At 40.8% G+C, this 25,776-nt stretch overlaps 1 protein-coding gene across 1 annotated transcript in view; it reads left to right on the top strand.

Moving 5' to 3' along the window:
• The window catches only part of AKT3 (AKT serine/threonine kinase 3), a 206,292-nt gene that overhangs the window by 148,476 nt on the left and 32,040 nt on the right, over nucleotides 1-25,776 (top strand). Inside the window, 6 exon segments of the mRNA XM_042446913.1 lie at nucleotides 3,160-3,271; nucleotides 5,079-5,223; nucleotides 14,434-14,565; nucleotides 16,316-16,381; nucleotides 20,699-20,767; nucleotides 22,815-22,937. Coding sequence (XP_042302847.1) covers nucleotides 3,160-3,271; nucleotides 5,079-5,223; nucleotides 14,434-14,565; nucleotides 16,316-16,381; nucleotides 20,699-20,767; nucleotides 22,815-22,937 — 647 coding nt within the window.

The raw sequence follows: 25,776 nt of genomic DNA on the forward strand, positions 1-25,776 counted from the left end.
GTTACTAAAATGGATACTACGTAGAGTAAACGTAACACATTTGGTTTTAGGTTTTATATAGGGTTGCCATAAGTCAGGACCTCCAAACCGGGAAATGTAGGGCAAATGTAGGACAACATTTTCAAATGTAGGCATATTTTTTAAAATGGGGACACACGAAAAAAATTGATTGTTTTTAAATATTGTTATATAAATGCATGTTTCTTAGGCATGCTCAAAATGGAGGACATTTTGGCATTATTCCTAGACAGATGGCAGAAATGCACTTCCCTTTCTGGCAAAACCACCCCCCTCCTCATTCCAAAACACAGACAGCACATTTGGTGCATTTCACCATGGCTTTAATTAACATGGCCTCTTGCATATTTCAGAGGCTTATTCCATAACCAAACCCTTTGGGTTTAACACTGAACATGGGTTAACATGGCTATGCATATCGAACATGTCAAGGTGGTTAAACAAAAAGTGGATTTGCCCTCGGTTTCATAGAATCATAGAGTTGGAAGAGACCCCAAGGGCCATCCAGTCCAACCCCCTGGTGTCTTGCACCAACTATACTTCTCAGAAGTGTGTACTTGGTCTAGGTACTTTGGTTTTTCTTCACTGCGCATGAGTATGTAAAAATCAGAGCAAATTACATTGGCCATGCTTCAGAGGTTTCATCAGCAGCAGCATTAAAAGGAGAAAAAACACACAGAAAAGGCACTATGGAAAGTCACACTGTCTCGGCTTCAAAAACAGTGGGCACAGGCCTATGAAGCTGACTGATATCAATATCATCACCACCACCATCATCACTAACAATGTTAAAAGAAAGCAAACTTGTTAGCATTAAAAGCAGAAAAAATACACACAAAATAGACTTGGGAAAAATAAATATTAGAAAAATACACAGGGTCCAAAGAAATATTAGAAAAATACACAAGGGTAAAATAAAAGCCTCTGGCCACTTACCACCACCACCTCCTCCTCCTCCTTCTGCCCCCCCCTTCTCCTCCTCCTCCTCCTCAAGGCTATGGAATCCTGGGAACTGTAGCTCTGAATAAAAATTATTTTAATTAAAAAAGAAAAACTTGCCAAGAAAATTGTGTTCGCTTTAGGGCCACCATAAATTGGAAAGGCACACAACAACAACAACAACAACAACAAGAAGATAGCTCTTAAAATATCTGCAAGCAATTTAAGGATTTTGATTCAAGTATTCTTGTTGACATACATACAGTGACAAAACACAAAGGCTCTTTTCTCCCTTGGCATTATGAAGGCAAATACAAAGATGATCCGTCAGTCATTATTGACAGGGAAGGAGCCATTGATATCCATGCTACCCAAAATAATGATTTTGAGCCTAAAATGACTAATCAGTCCCTCTGTAGATGTGCGGGGATGGGAGAAAGTTGGCTTAGGCCTTAGAGTGCTCATGGCAGTTAGGAAGCAGTGACGGCTCCTAAACCTAACAATAAATGACATCTATTTCTACAAAGGAGAAATAAATGGATCTGTTCTGCTCTGCTCTATCACTGTCATAAAAAATGAAAAAATGCAATTGCATTTCTGAAGGAAAAATGGTGTGGTTGTGTATATCTGTATGAGTGCTTGTGCCTGTGTTGTTATTTGTGGGGAAAACAGGGTGTAAACATGGAAGTCTTCTAGAAAAAGATCCCTTTTCTTGACTAGAAATGTGTAAATGGAAAGTAAAAGAAAAACAATGTGTTGTAGATATCCTAAATGCTGTGTTTGTTGTAATGTTTATATTGCATCTGTTAATTAATGTTCTTCATTAAAAGGCTAAGATCCTGATTCATTATCACACCTACACCATTGTACAACTGAGAAGGCCCTCCACAATCTGTCTTCAGGTGCTGGCAGTGCCCTAACCAAAGTGTTTCTGAGGTGTTGGAGATTAGATTCCTGGGAAATTACATCTGCAGCATGCTCCCAGTTGTGGGGTGCCTTGAGAACAGGAACCTGGAGAGACCCCTCAGGGTTCTTCCACAACTGCTTCTCACAATGCATTCTGCAACCCGGAATGTGCAGTGGAAACATTTTCCAGCGCTCTGATCTCCAGTGACTCAGAATCAGTTAGGTTGGTGCCCGGCCAGGCGTTAACAGTAGATTTCTGGAGTCAAATTCAGCCATTCTTGACTATAAATCTGAATTCCCAGCAGTAAGGATATTGTAAGCCTAGCTTTCAATATCTTAACTGCTGAGCAAAGTGCCTGCCATTGTCTTTATGATATCTGTCAATTATACATAGTTTTAAATAGTTGCAGTCTTTCAAGAGGCACAAAGCAATTTGATCCAGAAAAGGGGTTGTGAATGGAAAGGCAGAATTGATTTTATTTCCTTTCACCTGTAGCCCATTCCATATTGTTGGAAGGGTCTATTAGTCTTCTGCTGAAAATTGTTGAGTGGGGAAAGAAGAGACGATACAATGGACTGTAGAGGAAAGGGGGAGTTGCCAATATTGCCGCCTTTCTTTTTCTGTCCATGGAAGTTTTCAGCAGAATAACAATGATTCCCCCTGTGGAGGTACACAGTTGGGCATAACATATTTACCTCATTTGAATTTTATTTGGGGGCATTCTTACTAGAAAAAATACTTGCTTTTTTATAAGACAAGTAATAACTTCGAACAACATATTATGCTTCAAAATGTAAGTTATGGTTAAGATGCAAATGCAATATTAGGTCCAAAACACACTGCAGAAATAAACCAGTTTGGGACTGCGTTAACTGTCCTCCTGATCAGTGATAGAGAATTGTGTGGACTGTAGTTTTGTGAGACTTTTAGCCTTCTGTCAGACAATTCGGGTGCCAGAATAAAATACAATTCCCAGGATTCCCCTGCATTGGGCTATGGCAGTTAAATTGGTCCTGAACTGGATTATTTCTGAAGTGTGTTTTGGATCATTAGTCTGCTAAACTGTGAATTTACAGTGCAATCCTGTAGCAGTTGACATAGAAGTAATTTCCATTGTTTTCAGTGTGTATAGGATTGTAGCTTTAGTTCCATTTGTAGGGATACCTCTGTATGTGGTATGATTGCATATCACTGCACTGGAAAAGGCATTTAAATTACATGTAATTTGTACAAACTAATTTAGCTGATGTCCCCATCTTATAAAAGCAGAATTTTAAAAACTGTTATTTTTCTAGAATGCCAGCTAATGAAAACAGAGAGACCGAAACCAAACACATTTATTATCCGATGTCTTCAGTGGACCACTGTGATAGAAAGGACATTTCACGTAGATACACCTGAAGAACGGTGAGATTTGTTATGTAGGCTAAGTTCTTTAAGAGCTAGATTCCTGTATCCTATTTTTAATTAAGCCTGAAAATATGAACTATTCAGATTATGCACATATATTGCAACATTTATGAATAGAGGTGCATGAATATTCCTAATTTAAAACACAATACAAGTTTTTTACAGTTTTTAAAGTCTGCCCTAGAAAATGTGAAATGTGTAACACTTAATAAAGATTGCTTATAAAATACTGTAATATACAACATGGACAGTAGCCAAATACACACAAGAAGATATAGGGAAGATAATGTTCTGTTCAAGATCTGAATTAACTTAATTCATTAATAGTGAATTCTGCTATCTGGTGTAATTTGTTAGTCTTGCATCAGTATTTGAATTCTGCTAACCACCAATTGCTAAAATATTTATTTATATGTGTTTCTTTCATTACTTTCCACATGTTTGTGTTTGAAAATCTTAGCTTTTTAATGGTTCTTATATCTTGGTTCTAAATTTATTGTTAAGAAGTAAATCCTAGTGGAATATATTAGATTTACTGTCCAGTAATATACAGTTTGAGAACACTGAACTATAAAGTTCAGTTTCCAGTTTAGAAAACCTCCTATGTAAAAAGTGTATCTCCAAGGCTGCAGTTCTGTTTCTTTTAGGCACATTTAGACATTTTAAGAAAGTGCTACAGGCATGAAAAATAACTCTCATGGAGAGGTGTAACTAATCACAAATTATTCTTGCCTACACACCTTTCTATCTGTTTTTCTCTTATATACAGTGTGAGTGTAAGGGGGAAGAGAAAGAGGGACCAAAATAAGGAAAGCAGAGAGAAAGTGGAGAGAAACCCAGGGCGTGGTTGACAGAGTTGTGAATCAAAGATGGGGGAATTAAGAGTGGGTAGGGATAAGAGAGTGGGGGAGATATCGAGAGAAGGAGGTGGAGGGCAACAGAACCAGGAGGAGAGAGCATGTAAACACAGAGGAATACCCATTCAAGTGTTCCTGTTCCATTCAAGTGAAGGCAATATTTTTGCCATTCTTTTGCATGGAGTGAAGTGAAATAAAGCCAGGGTGATGTTTGAGTGCTGGACTGTGACCTCTGGAGACTAGGGTTCAAATCCCCACTAAGCCATGGAAACCGACTGGGAGACCTTGGGCAATTCACATTCTCTCAGTCTGAGAGGGATTCCTTCAGAATAAGTCTTACTAAGAAAACTCCATTATAGGTTTTCCTCAGGGTCACCCTTGGACTGGGATGACTTGAAGACACACAATAACAGCAAAGTGAAGCTTTAGTACCCCCTCAGCAAACAAAAAGACTAGAACAGGGAGAGAAATTCATTCCCTACCAGATGGTATAGGTTGCCCCCATCCTTCAAATGAATAATTCCATTCACTGTTGAAAAAATGGTTGAAAAGAGAAACCCAGAATTGCTTATTATTTATTTGTTATTAATATTTCTATGCCATTTTTACCCCAAAGCCAACAGGGCAGTTTATAATAGATTTACAGTAAAACCATAACTACAGGGCGCTATTGATCATACCATTAAAATTTATCATAAAACCCCTTCAGTTCATAGGAAGAACCCTTCTGTTGACTTTTGAACATTTGATCCAATTGATTCACAGCCTATAGAGATGGCAGATTAGCAGCAGGAAATCCCTTTGTAAGAAACAGTGCACACAGCAGTGTAAAGAAACTACAGCAGGAAAACTGAAAATTTGGGGAGGTTAAACTTGTTTGTGTATATATCCCTCTTTTAGTTGTACATTTGTGAAAAGTATTATGAGAACTGTCCTGTTTTTGACAGGGAGGAATGGACAGAAGCCATCCAAGCAGTAGCAGACAGGCTTCAGAGGCAGGAAGAGGAGAGAATGAACTGTAGTCCAACCTCACAGATTGATAATATTGGAGAGGAGGAAATGGATGCTTCCACAACCCATCATAAAAGAAAGGTAATCTGAAATTGCCTTTGATAAATCTTACATTTTAAAGTATGATCTCAAATGCAGGATTGATTTGGAACAATTCAGTTCTCCTGTATTTGTGTAAAAATCTCAGCATAAAAGATTTAAACTGCTTAACAGAGAAATACAAAGGGCTGGCAGGGAGGGCTTGCATCATTCCATTCCTCTTCAGCATTTTTAGAAACCATTTTTAACTGGCTTGATAAGAGGCTAGTATCCTCTCTCCATTCTGGACACTGCCCTTTAGTAAACATAAAATAAAATTGCAGAGTAGTAATGTTTTTGAGGTAATTGACTTGGTTATATGACAATTCCTTCTGGAGGTATTCTGTAGGAACTTGGCTGAGGGTATTCACATATATAATTGTGCAATGAGTCCATTATACTCTTTAAGTGTTGGTATATGAGGTTCTTCTTCGTGGTCTCTGCGATTCACACAAATGGGTTTATTCTGCGCTTGCGCAACAATCCTCGGAAACTTCTAGAATCTCTAGGCAGAAAGTAATGTATCTTTCTGCAACTTTTTGGTGGTAGCCCCCCCCCCCACCAGGAAAAACGCTCCCACCAGGACAAGAAGCGGGCTCGCTCGTCCTCACCGCCTGCTAAGAGCCGCCGTAAGGGGCCCCCAAGTACGGTCTCAGTGCCTCCGCCTGAGTCGAGGCCAGTACCGTCGACATCGCCTGTTCTCGAGCCGGTGAACACCCCGACTCTGTCTATACCGGCGTCTTCCCGGATGGTGCCGCTCGAGCCTAGAGTCCTTCTCACCAGCCACCTCTCTGTACCGGCAGACAGCCTACAGATTGTGCATGTGGACTCTGAATCAGAGGGAGAGCTTCAGGACTCCTACGCTCCGTTCTCCCCTCAGAGGCCGAGGTCAAGATCTCCCTCGCCTCCACCAAAGAGACGGCCGCGCTCTGCCTCTTGGGACCGGGCTACCCTAGGCACCGAAGCCGACGAGGCTCTGGCTGCACCTGCAGACCATGATCAGGACCTATTCCAGGCATTCCCGGATCTTGTCCACGATCAGCGCACGGGACAGTACCTTATCCCGGTTGACCCGTCCCGCCTGCGTCAGGACCTCCGTATGCATGCTCGAACCGGTATCTTGGATGTTGACACCTCCCGCCGGGACGACCAGGACAACCTCGGCACATCCGACCCTCTGATCAGGCGGCGAAGCCCATCCCCCACGGGGTCCGTCTCGGGCTCTCCTCGTTCCGTTTTCCCCGCTTTGGACGAGGATGCCCCGTTTGTGCCTCAAGGCCCTTCGTCCCTTCACCCACGGACGATGTTCGGGCTTTTGCAGACAGGATCATTCGGATGGCTGACGCCCTCAAGCTTGAAGTCTCCCATCCCGAGGACGATGCCCTCGATCCGGTGGAAAGGAGGATCCACGGTTCTGCTCCAGCTCCACCAGCTCTGGCCTACCTCCCGTCCCTGGAGAAGATCACGAAGCGTTCTTGGGACGCCCCAGCCACCATCCCGTCAACTTCGCGCAGGATTGAGAACCTGTACCGGGTCACTCCATCGGCGCCGTCCTGGCTTTCTAACCATCCCAAGCTGAATTCAGCTATAGTGGAAGGGGCCCAGTCTACCTTTGCACCTAAAACCTCGTCCTCGCCCGTTGACAAGGACAGTAAAAAGTTAGACGGCCTGGCTAAAAAATTATACGCCTCGGCAGCCCTGGACCTTAAAATTGCCAACTATGCGGCTTGCATGGGGGCCTATGTTCAGTACCTGGTGGAGAAGATGGATCCCACCATTGCTGACTTGCCTGATGACAGGAGGCGTATGATGGCGGCTCTCAGGAACGAGATCCACCTGATGGCTGGACAGCAGATTATCTCTGCCAGACACTCGACACACTGTGCGTCTAAGATCCTCTCTGGCTCCATAGCTCTCCGCCGCTATGCATGGCTCCAATCCTCAGACCTCACTCCCCAGACTAAGGCGGCTATTGAAGACATGCCCTTTGACAACTCGGGCTTCTTCAATAGAGAGACGGACGAGAAGCTCAGCTTCAGGTACCGGATGAAGACCGCAGCTAGAAAGCACGGTATGTCCTCCGTACCATCCAAATCCCCTCGTCAGAGGTACCCTGGTCAGCGCCCCTGGCACCCAGGAGGCCAGTACCGTTTTCAGCCCCAGGACCGTCCTTACCACCAGGACAATAACCCTCAGGACCGATCTTCCAGGTCACCTGCTCCCCCATCAGACGGCCGCCAATCTTCCCAACCCAGATACCAACAAGGGTATAGGAAGAAGGATGGCCGGGGCAAGAAGAGGCTCTGATGTGTTCCCGCGCACTTCATCACCTCCAGGCTGAGCCCTTTCTTCAATAACTGGGCCGCCATCACTACGGACTCTTGGGCACTTAACATCGTCCGCAGGGGCTATGCCCTAGAGTTCTCTGAGCTCCCACCAACTGGAGCCTTCGTTTCTACCGTCCCCTCGGACACCCTTCTCAACGAAGTGCGCGCTCTTCTAGACAAGGGCGCCATTGAACCTCTCCATCCCTCTGAGTTCAAGCGGTGCTTTTTTTCCAGGTACTTCACTGTACCGAAAAAAAGATTCTGGCCTTAGACCAATAATGGATCTTCGAGCCCTCAATGACTTTATTGTCTACAAGAAGTTCAGGATGGTAACCCTTGCTTCTATCTTACCACTCCTGCAGGAGGACCACTGGTTCGTGACGCTGGACTTGAAAGATGCCTACTTTCATATAGCGATCCTGGAGGACCACCGCAGATTCCTCGCTTTTGCTGTGGGACATCAGGCGTACCAGTACAAGGTCCTTCCCTTTGGCCTCTCTACAGCTCCAAGAGTATTCACCAAGTGCATGGCACCGTGGTGACATACCTGCGTCAAAAGGGCATCACAGTTTTCCCATACCTGGACGACTGGCTCTTCGCAGCATCCTCAAAGGACACGCTTCTCAAGCAGCTGGAATTTGCCCTGTCCCTTCTACAGGCACTGGGACTACAGGTCAACTTCGACAAGTCCAACTTGACCCCTACCAAGCGAATAGACTTTATAGGGGCAACGCTGGACTCCCTGCAGATGAGGGCATACCTTCCAAAGACAAGGTTCCAGGCCCTCTGTGCATCCCTGCAACCCTGCTTGCGCCGAAGGCACCTTCGGGCCCGTACAGTGCAAATCGCCATGGGACATTTAGCCTCCACCACTTTTGTCACACCGTGGGCCAGGCTGCGTCTAAGACCCATCCAATCTTGGTTCCTATCCGTGTGCGACTCCATCCGACACACGCCTACCAAGCTTCTCACCATCCCAAGGACTGTACAGAAATCTTTACGATGGTGGCTCCAATCCGACAACGTCTGTGTGGGGATGCCATTCCTACCCCCCCCCCCAGCCGGACATTTCTCTGACTACGGACGCCTCCCTACGGGGATGGGGCGCCCATACGCTAGACCTTACAATAAAAGACAAATGGTCACCGGCAGAAGCTTCTTTCCACATCAACGTCTTGGAAATACTTGCCGTGGAAAAAGCATTCAGAGCCTTTCAGTCGGTCCTCGCTGGCAAGGTGGTACTCTTGCTCACCGACAACACCACCGTCATGTATTACCTCAACAAACAAGGAGGTACAAAGTCGAGGACTCTGCTGTTGGCCACCATCCGCATCTGGGAATGGGGCATAGCACAAAAAATTCTGCTACAGAGCATCCACCTACCCGGTGACCAGAATGACCTGGCAGACCAGCTCAGCAGGTCACCCTCCACTTGCCACGAGTGGAGACTACACCCAGAAGTCGTCTCCCTGCTCTTCAACCGGTGGGGAACCCCCCTCCTCGACCACACGGATGCAATTCTGATAATTCCGTGGTGGCCCAGACAACCTTGGTTTGCTCTGCTCCTGCAACGAGCACAGGACTATCTCCGCCTCGAGCACCGGCCCGACTTCCTCTCGCTCCATGGCGGACGAGTTCACCATCCTGAGATGCAATCTCTCCCATTGGTAGCATGGAGGATTCTATCCTGAGGACACTTCCATCCGGTGTACAGGATATCATCAGGGCAGCTCACAGACCATCCACACGGAGGTCCTATGCCTACAAATGGGATAGGTTCCTAACCTTTTTACAATCAAAGGACGTTCCTCCATCCCTGTGGTGCTGGACTTTCTCATGTCCTTGGCGGACGCAGGACTTTCTTTGAGTTCTATCAAGTGCTACCTGTCGGCTATCTCATCTCACTACCTATTTCAGGACAAGCCTTCCCTGTTTGGTCATCCTCTCATAAGGAGATTCCTAAAGGGATTTAACAATTTGCATCCACCGATTCTAGACCCTACACCACAGTGGAGTCTAGATACTGTCCTGGCACATTTGGTGTCCAAGCCCTTTGAGCCCTTAGCTACCATGGACCTCAGACTCCTCACTTGGAAGACGGCCTTCCTGGTAGCTATCACCTCAGCCCATCGAGCTGGTGAACTGTGTGCTCTGAGGATGGACCAGCCTTTCCTCCGTTTCCATAAGGACAAGGTGGTGCTCCATACAGACATTACTTTCTTGCCAAAGGTAGTGTCTGCTTTCCACATCAACCAGGACATTGTTTTGCCGACTCTGGCTCCTAATCCGACCACAGACTCTGAGCGTCAGCTCCATGCCCTGGATGTCCGCAGGGCGCTGGCGTTCTATCTGGACAGGACATCTGCTTCCAGGCGTTCGGAGAGACTTTTTGTGTGCTACTCCGAAGCCAAGAAGGGGCTGCCGGTGTCACCGCAGAGGTTCTCCAAGTGGGTGGTCAGTACCATACACCTCTGCTACGAACTGGCTAGAAAGCCTCTACCAGGTCGGGTTAGGGCCCGTGCAACTAGGGCGGTAGCTGCATCCTCAGCCTTCTTGACGGGGATACCCCTTGAGGATGTGTGCAAGGCAGCTGTCTGGTCCCAGCCTTTGACATTCATTAAACATTACAGGCTGGATGCGAGGGCCAGGCATGAAGCAGCCTTTGGGAGGGCAGTGTTACTTTCTGCTATGCAATAGACCTGTGTACAGTACTGTTAATAATAACACAGCTGTTTGGTTTACATACTTTATTGATATGTGATTATTGGATGTTGACACTCCCTCCTCCACTGACTATAGCTCGCTAGTCTAAACCCATTTGTGTGATTCGCAGAGACCACGAAGAAGAAGAACAGGTTGCTCACCTGTAACTGTGTTTCTTCGAGTGGTCATCTGCGAATTCACACAAACCCGCCCATCCATCCCCTCAGTGTCTGCTCATTGACAACGCTTGTTGCTGCGCTGATTAGCGGCTCATTTGGAACTGAGGAAGAGCGGGCCACCAGGGGCCTTATATACGGGTGGGCGGGGCTACCGCCAAAAAGTTGCAGAAAGATACATTACTTTCTGCCTAGTGATTCTAGAAGTTTCCGAGGATTGCTGTGCAGGCGCAGAATAAACCCATTTGTGTGAATTCACAGATGACCACTCGAAGAAACACAGTTACAGGTGAGCAACCTGTACATATGTTGCTTATGCATGTTAAAATTTAATAGTTAGTTGAAAAACATGCCAAAGAATGCAAACTTCATGTGAAAACAGTTTTCAGAAGCTGAACTATAGGCAGTTTTTAGATCAGTAAATGTTATTCTTCTTCTAATTTTCAGGTATTGGTAGAATAGGGTCTAAAACAGGTTGTCCCTCATATTCAGTTTATATTAATTGGGTAAGGAAAATAATTATTAAATATAATGTTATTAGGTCTGGATTAATATTAAAATATATATCTTACTGTTTTTTATTATTACTTCATTTATTATTTTTATTTTATTTTCTCCAGTGTAATGAATTTAATTTTTTTAAAAAAAAAAACCCCAAGCATTCATTGGTAAACTATTGTCCATATTTAGTGGACAACTTGGATTTGAAGTCTTTTAGTTGTCAGTATTACAGTGGTACCATGGGATACGAATTGATCGCGTTACGAAATTTCCGGGATACGAAAAAGTTAGATTGGAAAAAACTGTTCCAGGATACGAAGGTTTTTTCGGGTTACGAAATTTTTTTCGGCGCGAAATTCAAACACGCGGCTTTCCAGCGCTAACGGAAAGCCCTTTTCGGGTTGCGAAATGCATCGGGTTACGAACGGGGCGGCGGAACGAATTAATTTCGTAACCCGAGGTAGCACTGTATTGTATTACTATATACTAGTTCTTATAGTTAAAGATAATTGATCTATAGATTTTAAACATAACTACTCTTACTGTCTAGGGTTTCTTAATATTATAAGTATTATATATTAGAATATATAATATATAATGTTATTCATTAGCATTGTTGGATATTTCTGTACCAAAATCTGGTGATTTTGCAGCAGATGGTACTCATGAAAAGAACATAATCAGATTATGAAAGAAACAAAAAGGAAGAGTATTCTGCTCCACAGAATAAATATATGTAGGAAACAAGGTACATGATGTTATTTAAGTTAAATAGACTTTGTTTTAACATTATCCAACTGATTTCTTTTTATCTTGAATTTCATCAGTCAGCATCCTGTCTTTTTTAAATTAAAATTTAAAACATTCTAAAACAAAACATGACAACAAACAGTACACCAAAACAACAATAAATAAAGACAATAACCCAGATAAGGGCGTGAAAATTATAGATAAAAAGGTGTATTCGGGGATCCTGAAAGGCATCTTTCCATAAAAACTTAGCTAAAATTGGAGGATGTCTAGAGACTAAATCTTGCTGGATGTATTCAATAAATGGGTGCCAAGTCTAATGAAAGGTCAATCCAGAGTGTAAGCCTCTTGCTCTGTTGTTATTGAAACTTCCTGTCAAGACCCCATATTGTTCTTCTCTGGGCAGATGCTCTCCCCCAATAGTCTTTCCCAGCTGAAAGCTAACATTGGGGGGTGAGGGGGTGGGCCAGCTCAGGATATTTTCAAGCACCAATGTTAAAAAATACCCACACCCCTGCAAGCCTTCCCCAGGCGAATGGTTGACAGGCGTTATTAGGTGCCATGTCTCATTCCCCCTCTAGTCTGGTCTCCAGGGTTATGCAGCAGCCAAACAGCTTTTGGGCTGATGGCAAGATGCACAGCAGAGATATCTCCACCTGCCAGTGTGACTCCTGTCCACTTCAACAGCTTCAGAGATAGAAGGAAATCATAGGAGGGTGGTACCCCACTGATGTACATTATAGCCAAGATACTTCTCCAGGAGAAGAAACTGACATGGCTATGCTTTCTGATGCAGCCTCCTGATGCATCAGCTCAAAATTCATCTTAGAATCCAGGCAGCCGAACCATTCAAAAGAGTTAAGTGGTACTAGAAAGTGGGGTGCTGAACAATGACACATGCAGCCCCCTCTCACCAGTGAGGTGCAGTGCAAAAAACAGTTGTGACTCTCCTGCTGCTTTTTGTATTGTGTCTCACATGTAGGAGAGGGCTGCATGCATCATTGTTCAGCACCCTGTTCTCTAGCACCTTGGACTTCCTTTGGCTGATGGAGCTGCCTTGTTTCTAAGGTGGCTGTAGGGAGATTGAATTCGGAGATGCAGCTATGATGACAAAACTCCATTATTGTAACTACACCAATGGAGCACTATCATCGTAGCTATGTTTGATGGTGCAGGGTTTTGCCTGTTTTTTTTAAAAGAGTATCTCTCCCTCTCCTCAACTCTTGTCTTTCATTTAGTGTTGGGACCCAAGGGAGTTCACAGCATGATTAAAAGCCCAATAGCTTATTCCAATAAAAACAAAATTAAACTGGCAATCATTTTAATACAACAGCCAGATTAAAAACAGTTTAAAAGCACTGAAGGAAAGGGGGGGAGGGAAATACATCATATCTCCTCCCCCAGCAGCAAGTCACCTGCCAAAAGGTTTTTGACTACCAGTATAAATACAGCTGGGAGGGGAAACTCTTTTTTCCATTCTCACAAAAAATGTCTGTGATAGTTGTGGGAACAAGATAAGAACTTTCTCTGAAGATCTCAAACATAGGGAGGTTCATATGAGGAGAACGAGTACTTCAGATAGACTGGGCCCAAGTTGTGTAGGGCTTTATATGTCATAACCAAAACCAGCAGTAACATTTAGCAGCTGCATTGGCAATACCATGGGAAGATGACTTTTGAGCAGTTTTGTGCGTGTAAATGGGGAAACGATTCATTTCAACATTCTTTGTAGTCTCTTTTTAGATTGATATGATGATTTTTCATATGCACAGAGTAAGCTTTGAAAACATTTTTAATGCTAGCCAGGAATCAGACATTCCCTCCTCACTCATTTCAGGACAAGTTTTTCATCATACATTTAAACTTTTAGAAATTAAACAAGTCCTCAACTCTCTCCTGACTTCTGTAGCAGAAGTAGTTCAGTGTTCTTTTTTTCTTGTTTTCTGGCATCTGTGCACAGCAATCACTAGGATTGCTTTTCTTTTGATTTCAGACTTGGGATTTTGAATTCCTTTATGTTTTACCCTAGTTGGACATTGCCCTTCGGTTTTTTAAATACTTTTTATTTTTTATTTATTTTATTTATTTATCTATCACATGCACTTTCCTTACGCTTAGTTTGTACTTGTTTAGATAGATTAAGTTTTATTTTTGTCTGCTTAACATATTACATACTGGGTGTGAAAATACTCTGCAAACTCTGTACCCAAAGAGAATAAACAAGCTGATAGCTGGCATTATATGGCAAGTCTGTTGCTGGCATGTTATATGATCAGCAGACCACATAAATTCAGAAAATCTTCCCATGCGGATCTTCAGGGCCTGGAGCATGATGAAGTTAAAGAAAGCTTAGTGAGCTGTCGTATTTCACCATCCCTTGGCTCTTCTGTAATTGATAATAATTCTTATACTGGCAACAGGAAAAACATTCAGACTAGGCTAATAATTATTCTTCTGTGTAATGCATAGGCACATATAGCATCAAAGATCACTGACATTTTATTTATTTGGGCATGCTCCTTTGGCAAACACACTGTGCCTTTATATATGGTAGTACCTGTAACAAAAAAATGAGATAAAGATGTAACTTTATACGTACCAGATTTTTTCACTTTATAATATTCTCAGTGTGAATTATAAACTTTATACTTTTTTAAATGTTGATAATCAGTATTTGATGACAAGAGAACAGCATTTTAATGAATGTATCTGCAAGCTGTAAAGCCTATTAATTGTTGGTCTTGTACTTCATACAGACAATGAATGATTTTGATTACTTGAAACTGCTTGGCAAAGGCACTTTTGGCAAAGTTATTCTGGTTCGAGAGAAGGCAAGTGGGAAATACTATGCTATGAAGATTCTGAAAAAGGAGGTTATTATTGCAAAGGTATGCATGTGTGTCTCATATCACGATATTGAAAAATATATCTATGAATGAACATTTTCAGCCCTACAAATCATCTGGTTATTTATTTAATGGCTATGCCACTCTTCTCTTGGCACAAGGTCCAGGGCAGTCATCAAGTTATGTATGACATGAACTTGAAAGGGTTTTTGTTTTGTTTTGTTTGCCTATTCACACATTGTAGGATTAATTAATGTGGCCTATGATTTAGTAAATGGAAGAGCAATCTTTGGGGGGATAGGAGTACCCCAGAACCGTTTGTGGGGGGCACACAAATGAGCAGACCATGTGGTGAGTAAGAATAGGAATATTCATTCTCTCTGTTTCTGTCACTGTCTGTTTCTCTTCTCTCACACAAAGGGAAGCTCCATTTTCTGTTGATGCCAACTCTGTTTTCTGGCGATCATCAGAGTTGTCATCTTAACTGCTAAACCACTGTGTTACTTATACTTATACTTATTCTTATACCTTGTACTTAAGCTAGATTATACTAAGTTAGACTATTTGTTTGTTTAGCCCAATCTTATGTATTCTGACTAGCACAGCTCTCCAGAGTCCCAGGCAGAGGTTTTCACTTCACATCCTCTCTGACATTTTACCTGGATTTAATACTGTATCAGGATTGAATCTGGTCCTGCATAGATAGAAAACATATGTTCTAGCAAACTATTAGTGTGATAGAACTATGGCCACTATTAGTATTGCTTGAAGCTGCCATAGTGTCAGGGTTGCCCCTTATAGCTTCCTTTGCCATGTTAAAATTAGACCTGGTTAGCCTGACTGATACCGTTGTGTAGATATGCTGATCATACTTGTAGGTTTTTGTGTTTGAGCTGTTCCTTTTATTTCTTTGTTGTTGGTGTTCACTTTTACTTTATTTTAAAGTGAGAGAGCTGTTTTGTGGGGTGAGGGGAGGTCAGGGTCACCCCTCATAGCTCCCTTTTGTCATATTAAAGTTAGGCCTGCTTAGCCATGCTGTAGCCATGTTGGGAGCATGAGAGGTGGAGGTTGAGCAACTGTGGGGATTGTTGTGTGTGAACCAATGCCAAGAGTATATAGCAGTCCATGGGAATGGAATGGGAGAGAAGAGAGGAGTTGAGTTTAGAGAGGGTATAGAAGTGAAACATAGCTTATGTACTCGGATCTAACAAAGGATGTGCTACTGCTCTGATTTTTTTCCAATGAACTCCTTCAGGTTTCATCAACAAAGCATGTTCATTGAGTTAGAAAGAGACAGAGCTTCACTTGTACCATACATAGAGTAAGATTGGAAACAGTTCTTATCAGTCCATGATATCCTATTTATGTTATTTGTTAAATTGGTATTCCCACTTTCCAACAAATGGTACTAAAAACTTTTGAATGACCCAGACAAGTTTTACTTGCATACACCTGTGATAGTATTTTTTTTAAAAAAATGGATTTAAAGTAGACAAATTTCTCATTTTCTAGTACTAATTTCCGCAATTTAGTTTTAAAATGTTTACTAGTGCTGTAGAGACACTTTATTGTCCCAATATTGGAACAATATGGGGGAGAGGGTTGGGTTTCTTTTTTAATCAGGTTTATTTTCTTTCTATTTTGAGGTATCCTTCTCCTCTTTTAAATGTTTTTATTTCAAGATACTACAGAATCTTTTTGGAGTTTTTTTTCTTCTTCTAGTGATTTAATTTTAACTTTCGAATTGCTTCTTTTGAAAGTCATTACTAAAGTTACAGTGTTTACTTTCTAGGATGAAGTGGCTCACACACTTACAGAAAGCAGAGTATTGAAAAACACTAGACATCCTTTTTTAACGGTGAGTATAGATAATTAAAAACACAGTTAAAATGTACCAAAGGATAATCCTGATTTTAATGGCATACAAAACTGCAGTGACAGCTATCTATCAGAAACACAAAAGGGTTGGAGTCTGCTTGATTACCTTTTGGAGGGAACTTTGTGATAAGTATAATTTGTTTGCATGTACAGCCTTTCCGGAAAGTACTTTCTATCATTATTATAATTACCACCACAATTATTATTAATAACTGTATTTATACCTCACCATTTTCCAAGACTTAAGGTTGTTTATAAATTAAAATGAGTACAATATAGTTAAAAACGTACAAACGTTAAACATTAAAATAGAATTAAACTATTTGCTGCGTTAAAACAATTTAAAACATATAATTGAAAATAATTTTAAAAGTTAAAAACCATACAGTGAAACAATACAGTATCCTCAAAAGTCTTTCTTTAAAAACCTTCAGTTATAAATCATATTGTAATAAAATGTTGGTCAAGATTTTGTGTCACATAGTTATGAATGCATAACTATTTGCCTTCCCCTAAACCTCCCTTACCAGCCAGCAGCCATACTAAGCAACAGAGGTTTGTTCTGCTGGTGATCAGGGTGCAGCACGGTGACATTTCCAGCCCCCTCCCACCAGCAAAGTCTGGTGTAGTGAGGAATTGTAATGGAGGTCCTGCCTCTGTTTGCACCAGAGATTGCTGGTGGAAGGGAGCTGGAAATGTCATCCTACTTTGCCCCAATCACCAGCAGAACAGAACTCTGTCACTCAGTATGGTCGTTGGCCTTTAAAGTAGGTATAGGGGTGTTAGCTGCCTTGAGTCCCTATGTTGGGAGGAAGGCGGGATATAAGAAAATTAAAAAAAACATATTAGCCTAAAAGATGGGGAGGAGTTGGGGTCCCCAGCAACAGTGTCAGCATTTCCTTGGTATTTGCAGGGGAATTATTAACTCAAAAGGATGCTTGTGAGAGGAGGCTGATTTCGGGCCTCTTTTCACCTATATATCCCAGTACACAGTGGCCCTTGGTGGAGTTTGGTTCCAGGACCCCATGGATATCAAATTCTACAGATGCTTAACTCCCATTAAACACAATTGCATAGTAAAATTGTGCACCCTATATAAAATGGCAAAATCAAGGTTTGCTTTTTGGAATTTATATTTTATATTTTTGGAATATTTTCATTCCATGGATGCTTGAATCCGTGGATGAAAAATCGGTGGATATGGAGGGCTGACTGTAATAACTGCAGAGAGACTCTGGTTTCAATGAATATAAAGGTTTTATTTAGAATATATTTATTTAGCAAAGGTGCACGCAAACACACAAAACCATTGCGGCCTTAAGAACCATAAAATGTTAACATACAGGAAGGAGTGGAAGTGAAGTCAGGAATTGGAAGGGATGATAATTGCCAGTCCTGGAGATAGGTCAACAGAAAATGGAGTATGGCTCAGACAGCATCTGAGGGCAATATAGAGAGCGGGAGGGACCCTCTGTGCACACATGATGCAAGTGCTTGGGCTGATATTTATATCTTATTCCATAGCCTTGAGAGGTAGTTGATTTACAACATGGTGTAACAAAGACTTGTGTTTCCCATGGAATTGACAAAAGGGGCCGGATTGGCTGATGGCTTTAAATTTGGAGTGACAAATAATGGTTTGCTTTGGGACAACCCTGAGATAGTTAAACATCCTGAGATAGTTAGACATGACTAGGAACACAGCATGGAGTGTGATAGAAGCCAGTCTTTAATTGCTTTTGCTGTGTGACTCACTTAGTGGTGGTAGTGGTGGGGTGGATCAGCAAACTCAGGGGGTGTACAGACTGGCCATTAAGTCTGGGAGCAGAGTTGGGGCGTGGCATCTGCATGGTGTATGCCCTGCCCCTGTCCCCAAGTCTGCGTGACACCCTGTGCCACACCACACAGCACATGGTGTCACAGCGCTCCTCTGGCGCTGCATCTACATGATGCAGAGCCAAAGGAGTTCCAAAAAGCCGTGGTGCTGGTAGCTATGGTGCCCTTTCTGGGGTGCAAAAAGGAGCCACTTTTTGAGGCTCCTTTTTAGGCTGCAGAAAAGCGAGATAAAGGCCATGGCATGCAGTTGCCACAGCCCTGAAAGAGCTAAAGGGGGTGGCCTGTACAGACCCCTCTGTTTATTTTAGTACTATCTGCATTTTTCACATAGCCTTACGTCGGGCTGATCCCTTACATAGTTTCTGTAGGCCATTGCAACCTCTCAAAAATATGCCTGACACTAGATATGTAATATGAAATCCCTTATCCAGTGTGAGGGGTGTAGGATATGCTAATGAGGGCATTTAAAATTGTGGTAATAGTGCTGTGATTGTAAACATGAATACTGAGCAGTTCCAAATACAGCGAGCCACGCCATGTGCAGGGCTTCACTTACGTGGCTATTAGCAAACATTGAAGCTGCGGGAGAATTTTATTAATAGTGCATGTGGCCTGCGACGCACACGCCCCGCAGCGCCATGTGCACATGACCCATTATTTTCAGTGGGGTGCGAGCATACGCGATTTTCCCCTTATGTAGGGTGGTACGGAACAGATCCCCCACACGAGAGAAGAGAGGACTGTACATAAATCTAGCTTACACATTCATAAGTACTCAACACAATGCCAGCCATTATTATTAAAATTCGGCAGCACATATACTAAAATTATTATTAAGTTATTGTTGTTTTTGTTATTATACTTCCTGTTTCTTTATGCACATCTTAAGTAAATGGGCATTACATTAACTTTTTTTTTATTTTATTTTTTTCTGGATTGATCTTGATAGAGGAGAGTACAATGGATACAGTATAATTTTAGCAATATTTTAGTAGGAATGAAGATTAGCCTTTAAGTCTCTTTTCATGAAATCTAAGTTTTATATTAGATAATGCTGTTTTTGTTATGTCTTCTTGGTCAAATATGACCTTTCTCTATGAATTAGTGAAATGTGGTCCAACTCCTTATTCCAGTTTACTTCAGTAGCAGTTGATGATAACTATACCTACCTTGTAACGTCTTACCTTATTCAGTTGTCATATATAGAAATATGTCTTCACACTATTGAGTGGAAGCAAACATTATTTACTTTCCCATTGCTTATTTTCAGGAGTGTTCCATAGAATGGTGGGGTGAAGCCCCCATCCTTTTTGGACCATTAACTCCTGGTTCTTATTTTATTTTTTTATTTTCGTTCTGAGGAGTAGAGGTAATACAACCAGAACAGTTTTTCTTTTAAACTGTCCACAAATTCCATGTGCCTGTTGCACCTTCAGTGTTGGAGAACTGGTAATTCTTCAAATATTTCTTAGCTGATATGAATAGTGAATATGTTTTCTGTATTTAATAATTTATTTCCAGGTTTATTAATAATAATAAACCTGGAAATAAATTAGGGGGGGAAAACCTCGGGGAGAGATGAAAATAGACATTCATCTTTCAGAAATATAAGAAAAATCAGGCTTTAAAAGTACTCACTTTGATAAGACTTTAAAGGTTGTATACCATTTATAAAGCATCTCAATAAATAACAAACAATATATCTAGTTATTAATGCCAACTAGGCAAGATACAACCCATAAATGTAAATAGAAAGAAATCTGGAGTGTGGTGAGGTATATGCATCAGGAACTATGCATTGAAGACTTCCTTGTCATAAGTGTTAATGTCTGCATGATGGTGCTTTGTCTGGTAAACCCAGTTGTTGCCAGGATCCAGGACAATTTTTGTGATGAGGTATATACACCAGGAGCTATGCTTTGAAAGCTTACCAATTGTATGTGTTAGTGTCCTCACAATGGTGGTGGATGAAACAGATGTGGCACACCAGATCTTCTCAGCTTCATAAACGGTGATAGGTTTATTTAAAAATAAAGTAGAAGCAGTGCTGACAATTATTGTTGATGATATTATTTAGGTGAACATTCACTGGTAACTTAACTTTTCAAAAGATTATTTTTTATTTCTGGGATTATCTCTATTCACACATGATCATCACAATTCATTTATTTTGGACTTATATAGTAACATGCGTTAACATACACGTTAACTATGTCATGACTTGGTTTGTATACTTATTGAATTCTATTCTGAAATGAGATTATTTTTATGTACCTTATGTTGCAGTTCTGTACAAATTTATCTGGAAGTAAGTCCTTTTTATTTCACTGTGTCTTATCCCTGGATAGATAGGTATAAGAAGATTGAATTACACAGAGCAAAACACAACAGATAAAAAAATTGTTGTATTTGTACATTTTTGATGATGAGGTTTTCCATAACTCTTTTTTTCCCTTTTAAGTCTTTGAAGTATTCATTCCAGACGAAGGATCGTTTATGTTTTGTGATGGAGTATGTCAATGGAGGAGAGGTAAGTCAAATAAGGACTTCTGGTAGTGTTTTTGTTCTGATTCCTGCCCCAAATGATTAAAGCTTAAATTCCGTATCATGCAAGCAGATGTGAACTAGCACAATGAGACATCTTCTCCTCCTTCCCTTACCTGGCAACCTGAAAATCATTATGTGAAGCATGTCCAAATCCTCCATAGCAGGTTTTGATGATGCATGGAAGAAAGACTTGCCTCTCCCAGTTCTGTTCATAAAAGTAATTCTGTTGGCCAGAAATCCTATTTTACCTGACCTTCTATTGGCAATATAGGGCTCCACATCCCCTTTATTGAATTTTTTGGTTACAATAAAAGCCACCATAACATGATTCACATTAAATGGTTTTATCACCTATTATTGTCCTCTCCACTCATGTGCAATTATCAGTGTGCAAAAATAGTCTACTCGTGAACTTCACTGCCTATCAGCAACCACTCACGAGAGCTGAATATGTTGCAAGTTTAAATAGAACCAGTGACATAGATCAGGGAAGTCTGGATCAAGCTATTGCCTTCAGATTTTTTTTTAAAAAGAAGTTATCATTTCTATGTTGCGTTACAACTTTATAGTCAAAATATAATTATAATATTTCTGTTTTCTTTATCTCACTGAAAATATTATCTTGAATGAGAATGAATTTTGGTCTACTGAAGACTGCCTTTGGAAATCTTAAAAATATTTCTCTGCATCATTTCAATTGTTTGTTTGTTTGTTACTTTATTTTTGACAGTTGTGTCAGATTTACTACCTTTAGCATAGATGTTTCTATTAAAATAAAGATTTTATGTCTATAAATAAACATTTTTCTGTTTAAGAAACAAGGAATGTTGTTTATAAAGAAGGAATGTATATACACAGTGAGTCATTATCTGAAAATGAAATTCTTCTTCATCTGGAGAAAAGTTGAAAGTTTCTCTATCATTTCCATTGTTGGATCCTCCTTTTGAGGATACCACAAAGCAAACTTGGTGAAGTTGTTTTACTAACCCTGATTAAAGATAACTCTTTTAATTTAATATTATGATACTGGTGAAAGTAGGATTTAGAGTTTGGAGTAAACTACTGGCATTTATATCAACTTTATATCAAGGTTGATGCTATTGAACTTACCATGGATAATATGTAGCCTGTTGAATATTTACAATGGTCTTACAGTATATAAAATATGTATAATATGCATTAGAGTAATCACATGGCAAATGAAGAGCAATGGTCAACTGGGGGTTATTAGGAGTAAAAATCAGAGAAAATGAACATTATCCAAACCCTAGTCATATCAGGGCAGAGTATATTACAAGAAACTCTAAGCTCATTCTATTTGGTCATCTTGCATTTTTGTTATAGTACAGTACATGAGGCAATATATTATTGGTGTAGCCATACAGGTATGATGGCAGAGAAGAGACATGTACAGGATGGGAAGGTCCAGGTGGAGAAGTCATTGCTGCCAACCCTCTAAACAGACAGATGGGAAAAGAATGAGGGGTTGTGATGGTATCCAGTATCAGAGTATCAAAAATTATGAGCAATTAATTGTTAATATAGTACTATGTTTTTAAATGACTTACAGGTTTTAACTAGTCAAGAAATATTTTTATTATTAAATACATAATTCAGTTTAAAGCACTTGGAAGGATATGCCGTCCCATACACTTCTGTGCACATAGTGAAAATATTTCCAATGGCTTTATTGCTATTTTAAAAAAAATGCAGAGAGGATGGAATAGAAGAAAGTAGAAGAATGATGATGATGCACTTTTTTCCTCTGGTAACTGAAGGTTAAATGGGTAGCAAGCAGAATGCCTTAAACAAGATTGGTATATTGATTAAAATGCTGATTTAACAGCTCGTTTTTTCCCCTTGGAAACCTGGAAAAGATAAGCCAGCTGCTGTCTAAGAGTGCTGAGTGTCCACTGAGACTACACTATCTATCATCACAATATGGTGATGAGAGGTGTTTTATGTTTGTGTTAATTTCCCCCACTAAATCAGTAATTATTGCAATCCTGTCCCTGCTGTTTACCCTGCAGCTGTTTTTCCATTTGTCGAGAGAGCGGGTGTTCTCTGAGGATCGCACACGCTTCTATGGTGCAGAAATTGTTTCTGCTTTGGACTATCTGCATTCTGGAAAGATTGTGTACCGCGATCTCAAGGTAAAAAAGGAGTAATCAAAATGTTGTTTTTCAAAAGACTACTGGGACAAACACAAAGTAATTATAAAGTTACACTGTTTTGTGAAAAGTAACTACTACTGGAGACAAAATTGTACTGTACATTGATGTTCATCAGGATGATGAAAATTCCATTTCATACTTTAGTTTATATCCTGTCAATTGGCTAAACAGTGGATGAAAAAAGTCAGCTGTAATTATATTACTAAATGTATGTGTGAATGTTTAATTATGCTTTCTTCATAATATACTTCTAAAAGCACAATACCAACTGTTAGAATTATTATGGATCTCCATAAACAGGGACTAATGGGTCGTGTACCCGTGGCGCATGTGTGTGCCACCGCGTGCCTGAGCCTCATTTAAATGGGGCTCAAGCATAGGCGGTATTTGCTTTATGCATGGGAGTCTGAGACGAATCCCCGCTTAAAGCAAGGGCACACTGTACCTGTAAGATTATTTAACAAAACCATTTTGTTTTGTCGTCTAGTACATGTGACAGCTAAGGGACAGCATTAGATGGAGTCTCATTTTCACAGAGTCCTGCAGAGCAATCCATTCAGATAATGAGGGTACCATCAAGCCTGAATTTATTTTCAGTGAGGGTTGGATACTTACTAGAGAAGGGGAAATATATTTTAATAAAAAGCTTTACGTTAAATGTTGTCTTATTCTATGTATTTTTTCATTTTCCTAAGTATAGAGGTCTTTTGCGCTTCTTAGTCTTCCTAACAGTAGACGGTGGTCAATAGCTGATGCCACTAATCTTATTTTTGTCAGTGAGGTTGATTTTGATAAGCCTGAGGATTGAAAAGAAAACCTTGAAAGCAAGTGTCCTTAGGTATTCATTTTTGAATAGAGGCACATGCTCCTTTTTAATAGGTTGTATCCCAATAGTGACAAGGTGCACATCCTGAGATAGGTTGTCTCTCTCACCTAACTCAATAGGTAAGAATGATACAGTTTTGAGAAGCACACTCAAGGGAGAGCAACTCATGGGAACTTTGCTTTACATATGGCCCCAAAGGTCATATTTTTCTTTTACTTCTCTTTGTTTCATAGTATCTTCTACAAGAAAAACAAAACAAAATAAAAATTCTTACTTTCCTCCTATCCTTCAGTGAGCCCCTCCCCAGTGGGAATATTCCATACATGGAAGCTTTTAAAAAAATCCGCTATGGCCTATTCTTCAAAAGTTGAGGAGGCTAGCCTAGCATGTCAGGTGATCCTCTCTCCTTGCCGATCCTTCTGCACTCCAGCAAGAAACAGAGCCAATGGGGGAATCTATGTTAGTGGTCTAGGGCTAGGGCATCAACAACCAGCTTCATCCAGGTCCTTAAACTGTAATCTGCAACCTGTATTCAGGCTTTAGTCCAACAGGAAGCTGAAGCTGCATCCTCAGCAGCGGCAAGCAATCCAGATGACTGTACAAACCTCCTCAGATGTTCTAGGGCTAGTGGTCAGGATGCAAACTCTTTTTCTTCCTCTGTATTTCTCCACTAGATTTTTCTTATAGGCTGTCTCAGCTTTCCAAATTTCTTAATGTAATACTTGGCACAATAGGACAAAAGGGGACAACAAAAGGCTAGATAAAGCGCTTGGGGCAGTTAATGATCTAGGAAAGTGCCCTTAAACTGATTTTGGAGATCCTGTTTCTGGATGATTCAGGTGTTCAACTAAAGGGTGTTTACTCTGTTGACTCTGGATAGGCCTTGACTACCTCTAAAGGATCAGGATAGTTTAGGGGTAGTCTTGGATCTATTATAGTCATTGGTGATATAGCTAGCTTCCTTGGCTTAGAAAATTTTACCATCTTGGCCTGAGATAGCCTTCAGGCAATTATTCATTCAATAATCCATCCAATGTGGATTATTGCATTGCATCATACAAACTCTCTCTTTTTATATTACATGATTATTAGAGTATAGATAAGCATACATTGTATACTTAATCACATATCACAAATACATCACAAAGCACAAATGCAGCATCACTTTAAATTGGGATTTCATCTTTGAAGTTTTAGAACAGTTAGATTTGGAGCTTAACTTAATTACTTGGATAAAGACAATATATGATCATCAATCAGTGAAGGTCTTAATCAGTAGAGAATTAACAAATGTATATAAAGTTTAGGAGGGTACCAGATAGCCGTGCCTTCTTTCTCTTCTATTATTTATATTGACTTTAGAAGCACTATTAAGAGCATCATGCAAACTCAAAGAAAAGGCTAGTTTTGTTTGTTTTATTTTATTCTTCGTTTCTTCAGTTCTCTGTCTGTCTGTCTGTCTGTCCTTTTTAATGAAAGTTTTATTTATTTTATTTCACTTTGGTGGTCTCTGTGTTAACCAAGCACCCATTTAATGTAGCTAGGCATCTGTGACATTCTGTGTGCTGTTTATAAATATGTTTGCTTTGGTGACCACATTTCCTCAGTCAGATAGCCATGTCAGTTTCTGTTCTCCTTGGATGGTGGACAGCTGGTAGACAATTTCCCCACTGGCAAAATTCATAAAACACTATCTCCTCATGAGACCAGTTAGTCTTCACTGTTGTTTTCATGTATCATGCAACCAAATCTGCCCCACCTCCCCCCAAAGGCACTTCTGGGCCTCTTACTCATCTGTTAAAAAATCAACTCTTCCTCAAGGGAACACCATAGATTTTTTGGTTTCTATTCCCAAAGTTTCATCAGTCCCTAAAAAGAAGTAGGTCTCCAGCTTTTATCTAACAGAAATGTTTGGGATAGTTGTCCCTGACAGTTCAATAATGGATTTGCTAAGAGATTCATTGTTAAACAATATTCTACAGTAAAGCCACT

Source organism: Sceloporus undulatus, chromosome 1 (assembly GCF_019175285.1).
Source record: "Sceloporus undulatus isolate JIND9_A2432 ecotype Alabama chromosome 1, SceUnd_v1.1, whole genome shotgun sequence".
NCBI classification, from domain to species: Eukaryota; Metazoa; Chordata; class Lepidosauria; order Squamata; family Phrynosomatidae; genus Sceloporus; species Sceloporus undulatus.